Source organism: Drosophila mauritiana, chromosome 2L (assembly GCF_004382145.1).
Source record: "Drosophila mauritiana strain mau12 chromosome 2L, ASM438214v1, whole genome shotgun sequence".
Taxonomy (NCBI): Eukaryota; Metazoa; Arthropoda; class Insecta; order Diptera; family Drosophilidae; genus Drosophila; species Drosophila mauritiana.
The window spans coordinates 7,104,065-7,113,483 of record NC_046667.1 but is presented as its reverse complement, the minus strand read 5'-3'; the positions used below and the strand labels follow the sequence as shown (position 1 = coordinate 7,113,483).

At 40.5% G+C, this 9,419-nt stretch overlaps 1 protein-coding gene across 1 annotated transcript; it reads left to right on the top strand.

Moving 5' to 3' along the window:
* The first annotated feature begins 2,635 nt into the window (after positions 1 to 2,635).
* LOC117149540 (eukaryotic translation initiation factor 4 gamma) lies at positions 2,636 to 4,724 on the top strand. Its single transcript, XM_033316794.1, has 4 exons — positions 2,636 to 2,718; positions 2,780 to 3,810; positions 3,869 to 3,979; positions 4,066 to 4,724. The coding sequence occupies exons 1-4, from the start codon at positions 2,636 to 2,638 to the stop codon at positions 4,722 to 4,724; spliced, it is 1,884 nt and encodes a 627-aa protein (XP_033172685.1).
* Positions 4,725 to 9,419: the final 4,695 nt, after the last annotated feature.

Here is a 9,419-nt window from a genome sequence, read left to right as displayed (position 1 = left end):
CTAACTTAAGTTAGAGACTAACTATATAGGTAGAAACTAAAGTATCAATATAAGTTCTTGGAAAAATCAGAGCTGATTTAAAAATAAACTTTTAATTAAATTTTCGTTCGCCACTCAACAGTGATGTGCAGCCGTGCAAACATTTGAGCAATTAGCGTACTGTCGCTATAAAAATTCGATCCATCACGTTACTTCAGGTGACTTGGCCAACGATGAAGCGGCGAACTCTTATCAACTTTCGGTCGGTTACATTGATCGCCAGTAGATATCAGTGTCAGTGGCAGTGGGCCGCCACTCGAGGCCGTTTCAACAGCTTCAAACTCGACCAAACCGAAGTGTGAACCGCCGAACCTCAAGTGTTACATAACTGGTTTTATCAATTGTCAAATTGACTACTCACGATGTCCACGCGACATCGCTTAACACGAGACTCAGCGCAAGACCATACAACACTCGCCTAACCCCAAAAAAGCACCTGTGCAAACTTCCGGTGATCTCAGATTTCTAGTAGTTCTTCAAGGAACAGTAAAGCTTACTTAAAGCAAATCGATATGAATTTGTTTTGTAAGAGAATAATCAGCAGAACTTATTCGTATGTCAAAAATGTCAAAGTCTGAGACGAGCGACATCTGTTGATTACTTTACATACTTCACGCCGTTTTACATTGCATACACTTGGGTGTATTTAGTTATTTACATGGCTCTAAAGTTCTTGGCCTTGCTATGATTTAAAAATATTTTTGTCATTATTAAGTTTTATTTAAGTTTTTTTTGTAATATCTGAAAGTATAGAAAAGAAAATACTTAAATCAATATTTAATATTATACAAGTATGCTGGAAACATTTTGGTTTCAGCAGTTGAATTTATTTTCTACTAAATTTAATATATCAACATTCTTAGCTCGAGAAGGACATATGTATATGAGTGTTAGATTTAGGGCGCCTCCACTGTACTCTCCTGATGTGTTATTTTGTCGCTTTAATGGCATTCGAGCCATCTGTCATGTCTCAAGTCCCAGGACCTCATACTTTTCCCTTTCAGCCGTGACATTGATACGCTTCTGTCAACATAATTCAGTGAGTGTTGCGTGCTGAGGCCCCAAAAACTGTTGCATGCTCCGCATAACAAGGATACCAGGGATAACAGGGAAAAGGGCAAACCTTTTTCAGATACCAGCCGAGCGATTTTCATTTAAACACAATATTTTCTATGTAAACTGTAGTCCTTGTGGTCTCCATTTGATTGGAAAATATTTGCTGGCGGGCAAATATTGATTGAGAAAAAACGCCCCGAGCAAGTAAAGATTTTTACATTAAACAGCTGGAAAGTCGTAAAGATTCCTCCAGAAAGACAAGACAAATTACACGCGAATGCCATTTGGTAATGACAGGACGAAAGCACGCCCCAAGCTCATTTCCCAAAACACGCATTTTTCGCCAGCTGACATTTGGCAATGTGGCAGGCACAAGGTCAAAAAGCCAGTGGGAGAGTAAGGCAGATTTTCGGCAATTGAATAAAGTGATCCCTAAAGAGAATTTTAGCAGTTTGTGAATATAATTTACCGGGTCTATTATAGTCATCATGTTTAACATATTACTTACAATTTATGAAAATTATTTCCTTGTTTGTTTCTAACTACATCAGCAAGCGAAAGTGTTTGCTAATTATCAGCACTTTCTAACTTCTACTGTTTCCTAACAAATGTCACGAACTATAAAAACAATTGGTAATACAGTACACAAAAATTCAATAGAGCAAATCAGCGCTCACGGCTTTTTATATTTTCTGTACCATGCCGTCTTAATCAGCCGCTTAACAACTGCTTTTCTAATTGTTCAGATGTTTTCAGAATGTCAATTGAACTAAGAATGGCAGCCAATTGTTTTCGTTTCGGTAAAACCACAAGCATTCGATGGCTATTAATTACTGGGTAGTAGAACCCACGGACCTCCACCCCCCTTTTGGCCCACGCGATGGTGGCAATAAAAGTAATTTGCATAAAACGGAAACAAGGCGAACGAGACGTTGAATCAAACGGTACAATAATAAATTAAATATATTAAGCAAATAGCAAATACACGTGAAAAATGAAAGCGACAAACAGAGAGCGGAATACACTATGATAATTATATTAATTTTGCTGTCGTGTTATTTAAAATATTAATGTTTTAAAATTTGAGGATCTTACAATAAAAATTTTATTGCAGCTAATTTCTTTTATTTTTAATTATTTAATTCATTAATTTTTATATGTAGATATGGTATATCTATATTTGAATATTGTTATCGAACATTGCTGTATACAGTTTCCCAGACTAGAACGAAGAATTAACGTAGTGGAAAGTAAAAGCCAAAAATCGCCGATCTCAGCACAGGTCACGTAGAGAACACAAATGAAAACAAGACCAGAGCAACGAAGACGCCGCCCAGACGGATGACAGTAGAGTCTAATGAGAAAGCTGACCGCAAAACTATGATTTCGAATTGGGGGGAGGTGGAGGCGACACGGGTGACTTACAGATCGGAAAGAACGATGTCTCAATTGGCAGAAAGTGAGAGTGCAGCGCACTGCATCCGACAGATACGTGAACTCAACAAAAGCCAAATGTCGCTCGGGTTGGGGCAACATTTCCATGGAAACCGTCGACCCAAACACTCGAATCATGATGATGCTGCCGCTACTTTGGGTGCTATTTGTTGGACCTTCAGTTTTTGGGTAAGTTGTAATAAGCTGGGGAAAAAAATTAAATAGGTTTTATATTTTTATTCCCCATCAGTTCGCCTTTGGAGATGCAACTTTTGGATATGATGCTGCGCGAGGCGGAGGACTATCCCAGCAATGGTCGCGATCAGAGGGATATTTCTGTTTTGCCAGCAGCTCCGATAGGTTGCGATGACAGCGGTGATGCACAGGACCCATTTAGCCACATTTTCGATGACTATGAGGAGAGCAAGGAGGAGTGCATGGACTTTTTGCCACCCTGTGAATCAACTTTCGAGGAAGGTCTACCCATTGAACATCCGTGTTTCGTTAGATTACTCCTGCTAAGAACCCCGCTGCTTAAGCAGGATCCCTGCGCCAATTTCACCCTGGTAACTGAAAGGCCAAGTACCACAGTGAAACCCAAAACCAAGAAATGCGACCCAAGAAGTAAAGACAGTAAAAGTGCCGCACGAAATGAGCTACTGGCACTACCCAATAATGGTAAAATAAATTCAACCGCAAGCACTACATTGAGTTCAACAACAGAAACAACAGCCGATTCAAAAATCATAAAAATTAGAAAGTTAGTACCAAAGATCAAAACAAATACCACAACATCAAGAAGCACCACAACGTTGGAAACAACAACTATAGAAGAGAGCACATCTCCAGCGGAAACCAGCACCACAGAAGTGGCACCGGAAACGACAACTGAACAGGAAACGACTGCTACACCAACCAAAACGACGAGCTCCACAACCTCGACTACACAACCACCTTTTACAGATAACCAATTAAAGCGATTGAGGGCTTTAAGGAACAGGAGAAAGAATTCCAGGGCAAAGTCACCGAAAGTACCCGATCCCCCGCAGATCAAGCTCGATAATGCCAGCCAACCCAGCGAGGTTATTCAGGTGATCATGACCACCGAACCTGCCGAATTGAAGCTTCAACCGGAAGTTAACACCACCACCACAACGGTCGTGCCGCCGACGACGGTTTCTACTTCAACTTCCAATCCGGAAATCACCACATCAGAAAGTTGCGACGAAGAATTGAATAGCACCACGGTGTCGGAATTCTCAGGATGTGAGGATGACGAAGGTAAAGGTAAATTCAAGAAACTTTAAACGTAGTTTAAACAGAATTTTTTATCCTTAAGATTATAAAGTGTCTGAAAATGGAGCTACTCCCACCACTGAGGAACCTTGTGAGGACACCGAAGAGCAGGATACTAATCTGTGTCCACAGTTTATGCCTACCCAAGGCCCATGTAAGTATAGAATGAAAATAATTACAATGCCCAAATGCAAGGGAACCTTAATTAATACTAAAATGAAATTTCGTAAAATCTAGCAGCAAGTCCAAGACCACCTCCATCATATCGTTTTCGAAAGCCCGTTAAAAACTATGTGGAGCCCATTTTGTACGAGCGAGACTTTGCCAAGCCAATTCAACAAATGACACCAGTGGGACCACAGCAGAGGGACTATTTTGTGTCCAATAAACAAATAGTTCCCAGACCAAGACCCAAGTACAGGAAACGTATACCGCCCTCTATTTACATGAATAACATTGTGAGGGGCTTGGATTGCAGCGATGAGGTTGTTCAGAATCCCCCAAGGACACCCAATCCGCAAAAGAGATTTTGGGGTGTGACACCTGTAGGCTTCCTTCCTCGCAATCAGGGCTTGATAAGGCAAAAACCGGAGAGAAATATGAAAAGTTTTGAACCAGTTCCAATTCAGAGAAAGCCAATCTATCCAAGAAGTTCAGAGGAAATGGTGGAGAGACAGTATATGATGGAAAGGGATCCTGGACCACGGCCGCAGTATCACCATTATCCAGAAGATGAAGTATTTCATGAGGATGTCCCACTTGCGTCGCCAACTCCCAGCTTGGATCCCTGCCAGCAGGAGCACGATCATGTCCTTTTTCGACAGAGACCACAGCACCAGCAAACAGATCATCTTGCAAACTATCCCCTACCACCTATTTCCTCGCACTTTTTCACATAATTAACCTAATCCATAACTTAGCTAAGTAGCACACAGAGCACCCAGTAACCAGTTAACCATCAAAAATAAATATGTGCACCACCAAGCAAATGCCAAAACAGACCATCAATCAAGCGAAGTCCAGCCGGATAATTAGGGGAGGTCTTTGATCTTGGAGGAAGTCGACGCCAGCAATTGAATTATAAAGCAATTGCCTTTCAGTTGGCGGTCAGAAGAGGGACATGGGCGGAGTGCCGAGTGAATAGCCACTTATCAGTCCAAAGCCGAGGCTCCATTCGCTTGCCAAAAGGCACGCGCCCATAATGACAAACCCATAAGCCATCCATGGCCACCACCTGATGGCCCCGAAAGGGTACTTTGAGGTGGCCAAACACTCAACCCCATCGTGATGGGTCAGTTGGGCGCCCTTTTGGAATACTATTTCCTTAATTACTCTCTACTCCTCTAAAGTCTCTTTTTTCAGTTCATAATCACAGCTCACACATAAATAGATTGAATGGAGAAAGCTTTTAATTGTTTGGATTTAACAGAAAACTTTTCCAGAGCTTCACAATTATCCAGAAAAGCCGCTCAAACTTTAATATGAAAATTTAAAATCGATTATTTTAGGGACTTCAAAATACAGTATGGCAATTTGTGCGTTATTTCTAAATATAAAAATAAATTTTATAAATAAAATTTAAATTTAAAAATATATATTAATTTTGTAGGTAATATTAGCTTCCTGAAATTTTGAAGCTGTCCATTCCAGTTGAACAACTATGATCATTAATATGCCGCGAAAATATTAATTTAATACTTATATTTAATTATTTTACACAGGTTATTTGTTCTTAGCGCAAACAAGTTGCATTAGAAAATATAAATATACTAATTCTATATAACCTATGTACCCTGCAATCGGAATCGTAGGTGAGTGGCTAACATATGACTGTCGGAAAAGCCCAACACGACAAAATGCCAAATCAAAAGAGCGTTTTTGGGGCCCACAGGAGTTTCCCGGCGAAAAAACAACGCAAAAACAAATTAGTTGCCGCGTCTCCCTCTCCAACGCTCTCTTAGCCGCGGCGAATTGGTATCCCAATTGGAGGCTGACATTGTAAATGTCACAGGCAGGACATGAAAGGCGGCGGCGCTCAGAGAGAGTGCGGCGAGAGCGGGCGAAAGTGCCGCGAGAGCGTGTGCAATGTGCGGCAAGAGCGAAAGTGTATCGTGGGAGCGGGGGTGATTCCGAAATTCGCCCGCTTGGTGGGTACTGATTTTCAGGTTCTCCTGGCCATTCGCCCAGTGCGGACGTGTTTTTCTCGCTTTCCTTCGCTTTTCACGCGCTTTCTGCGGCCGAAAAGTGCAGAACGGAAAAATCCAAAAAATAGAAATAAAGAGAAGAAAACCAAAAGCCAAACCATAACCAAGCCAATTAATCCAAAAATATGGAAATCAATTGTTAAACCACCTAAAACGAAAAATAGTGAAACTTGTTAAACACTCTAAACGTGCATTTAAGTCATAAATAACCAAACGAAATACGTATATTTAGCTCTACAAAGAAATCCAACTTTAAAGGCAAAGCTTGTTTTACCCGTACGCTAAGGAGCAATACGACACGATTAAATCGATACGAAATTTAAAAATAAATCAATCAATCTCCGCAAATCTCCACAACCAAACACTGCCAATGTGAACCCATCTATTTCAAAAAAAGTAACCCGCCTAAAGATAACGACACTCGAAAATAACCGCTAACGAGCATTTAAGAGGTCACAACAGTATTCTCAACTTTAACTGTAACAGTTACTAGCGGTAACTGGGTCAGTAGGCAGAGCCGAAGTAACGCCCCCCATCGAGGGCTTTCTCATCCACCTTCTGCATCCTTCTTGGCCCCCCATCCTTCCGGTGTGGTAAGTACTCTACTCTTGGCACCCCCTAGTAGTTAGATTTAGATTTTCTCTGAATCCTTCAGGCTTATCTGCCAAAGTCTTCGGCTTAAAAGGATTTAAAAAGCCAATTTAAATTTTGATCGCAATGAAGAGGAGGGGGACTATGGGAAAATAGTTTGTTGGCTCTGATTAGCTTTTGTTGGACCAGGCTGTACAGTACGTGCCAAGAAAAAAGCGGGTCAGTAGGTCCCCAAGGTGGACATTCAGCATTTGGGACCGCTTTAATGGGTTTTTATGTTAGCAATGGCAAATGTGAAAGAGCAAAGACAGCGGATTTGATTAAAATATTAAAATTAAAAATAGCTGCAAAAAAAAATTAAGAAATAAACAAAACTCTGTAGGCTTCAATGCTATTAACCTTGTGTGAAAAAAATAGTAATGCCCTTTCCTCGAATGGAATTGATTGATAATACCACAACAGCGCTATCTTCAAATATTGATCAACAAATAGAGAATACCCCACCTTTGGAGCCAAATAGAAGCAAGCTGACAACTTCGCAAGTGACTCAGGGATTATTCCGGACAATCGAAAGCCATTAAATTAGCCACTATGCAAACCTCGGATAGATCGAGCACACCCCACCAATATAATATAGCCTTCCGTTTAACTACTCTTGCCGGCCAACTAAGCAAACAAGACACTGCCAAAGTTGTATTGCTACCGCCGAGTGGCAAACCAAACATGTGAGCTAATGACCATTTGCTGGGCCTCTTTCTATATCCCCACCTGTCTGGCGTTTGTGCCACTATTTTACATAATAGCGAATTCAACGACAACTAGCGAGGAATGTTCAATAGATTACAAACAAAGGGAATCGAAGGGCAAAGGAAAGCCCAGACAACATTGTCGTTAAATAAAAGCCCCAAATGTTGTCACATAATCGATGAATACATTCATGGCCAGTACCCACATCAAGTTCGTTCCTATTTTTCTATCTCTATCATGGCATATCGATAGCCCAACCTTCGCGGGAATCGATTGAAAAGTGAGACCCCAAAGATGCTGGCTACTATTAATCCCATTCATTTAGGATGTAAACCCCCTTAAGCCAACGAACCCCAGTCTTATAATTAGCACGAGTAGGTGGCTCTCGGGTGGCAATGGATACTGAATATCCTGCTAAAACTGAGCTCAGGAATGAGTACAATTACACGCGGGCAGGTATGTCAAGTGACTGCGTGTGTCCTTAAGTACATCCCGCTGATGGCTAATGGATATGGAAATCCCAGGGAGCAAAGGCGCAAAGGTAGGGAACACCTTTCTTGACATAACCAAAACATTTTGGTATACCTGCTTGCCTCGTCTTTTTATGGCGGATTAATAACACTTTTGCAGTTAGCAGCATGATGGATTAACCATTAACATCTCGCCATGTGTTTGAGTAAATCTAATTAAGTGTTGTGTTAACTTATCCTTCAGAAACTAGAACTCGTTAGGAAACTGTTCCAAAGAAAACGTGTAAATCTGCATAAGTTTTTGGGCCACAAAAGAAGGTCAAATTGAAGAATCACCGAATGCTCTTATTTGATGTCGTTCTATTAAAAAAGTTAGCAGGTAGTAAAGTAAGCAGTATTTAAAACAAAAGAAAAATATAAGTAACAAAGTATTTAGATTTAAAAACATCACTATTTGTTTACAAGAACAAGGTCTTAATATAAGCCTTCTATGCATAGTCATTATTTTTCAACCTGAGTTGAGAAAGCACTCGACTGTACTTTACTTTGCCATATGCCAATGCAATTTACATTTGTTTGCCGGCGACATAAATATGTAAATAAGGTTCAATTGAATTGCCGTATGTCACCGAGGATTTTCAAGCATGTCGAACCAAATAATATTTGCATTTTCTTGTAGGCCACCTGTCCTCCTCATTGAAACTCAATCAATTTGTACCGTTTCAATAAACGGAGCTAGGGGCGAATGGCAAAATTCAAGATTGGTAGTGTTGGGAATAGCCATAAAAAGCACTCATCAATATAGCCTCCTAGGAAATACTTCAGCAGCTTGAATACATCATTCTAGTCAACTCGGTTCTTGCAGCAAAGTCCTTGGGTATATTTATACAATTTCGGGCTTAAAAGCCTACTCGAGAACTGTGTGTCTGAGTATCTTTGTTATACATCTATGGAAGACAACGTGCTGCAGTTTAAGTTTAAGATATAACCTTGTTTCCCTATTTATAGTCTTGTACCTTGCTTGGAAATGTATCTTTGATTGCTCAAAAACTGCAAGAATGTTCTACATTTCGATAGTTTTTAACATGATTTAAATTATAAATAGTTTATCTTTAAAGTTAACTTTTCTGATCCGCACAAACTAAAGTTAATATCATCTCAGAAATGTGCTGAAACATGCAACCTGCGCAAATTTCACGCTCGTCTGTTGACATCCGTTTCGCAACACTTTTATCGCGACCTCACCCACAACCTGCGCCTCTCCGAGCCCCTTTCAAAAGCCTCCTCTCGTATGACACTATTTAACCACATAAGCAGGGAACAAAAAATCAATACGGACAACAACAACTGCCACATTTCGCTGATTTTTGCACACACGGCAAAATTGGAAATTTCATTTACACTTGACACGAGTCTCCTCTTTCCCTTTTACCCCAGTTTTCCCCACCAGCACCACCTACTATTTCCCTCTTTCATGTAATTTTTCCTTTTTAAAAGCAGAATGCACGTGTTTGGCAACAAAATGGTAACAGTTTTGCATATCCGATAGGCACGGTAATACTGTCACAGATTTCATAAAGGA

Bases quoted from the DNA above. Each gene is read 5' to 3' on its own strand.
- LOC117149540 (XM_033316794.1), top strand. From the start codon at position 2,636: ATGGAAACCGTCGACCCAAACACTCGAATCATGATGATGCTGCCGCTA. The intron at 2,719-2,779 runs GTAAGTTGTAAT...ATTCCCCATCAG, and splicing joins GTTGGACCTTCAGTTTTTGG to TTCGCCTTTGGAGATGCAAC. The intron at 3,811-3,868 runs GTAAAGGTAAAT...TTTATCCTTAAG, and splicing joins AGGATGTGAGGATGACGAAG to ATTATAAAGTGTCTGAAAAT.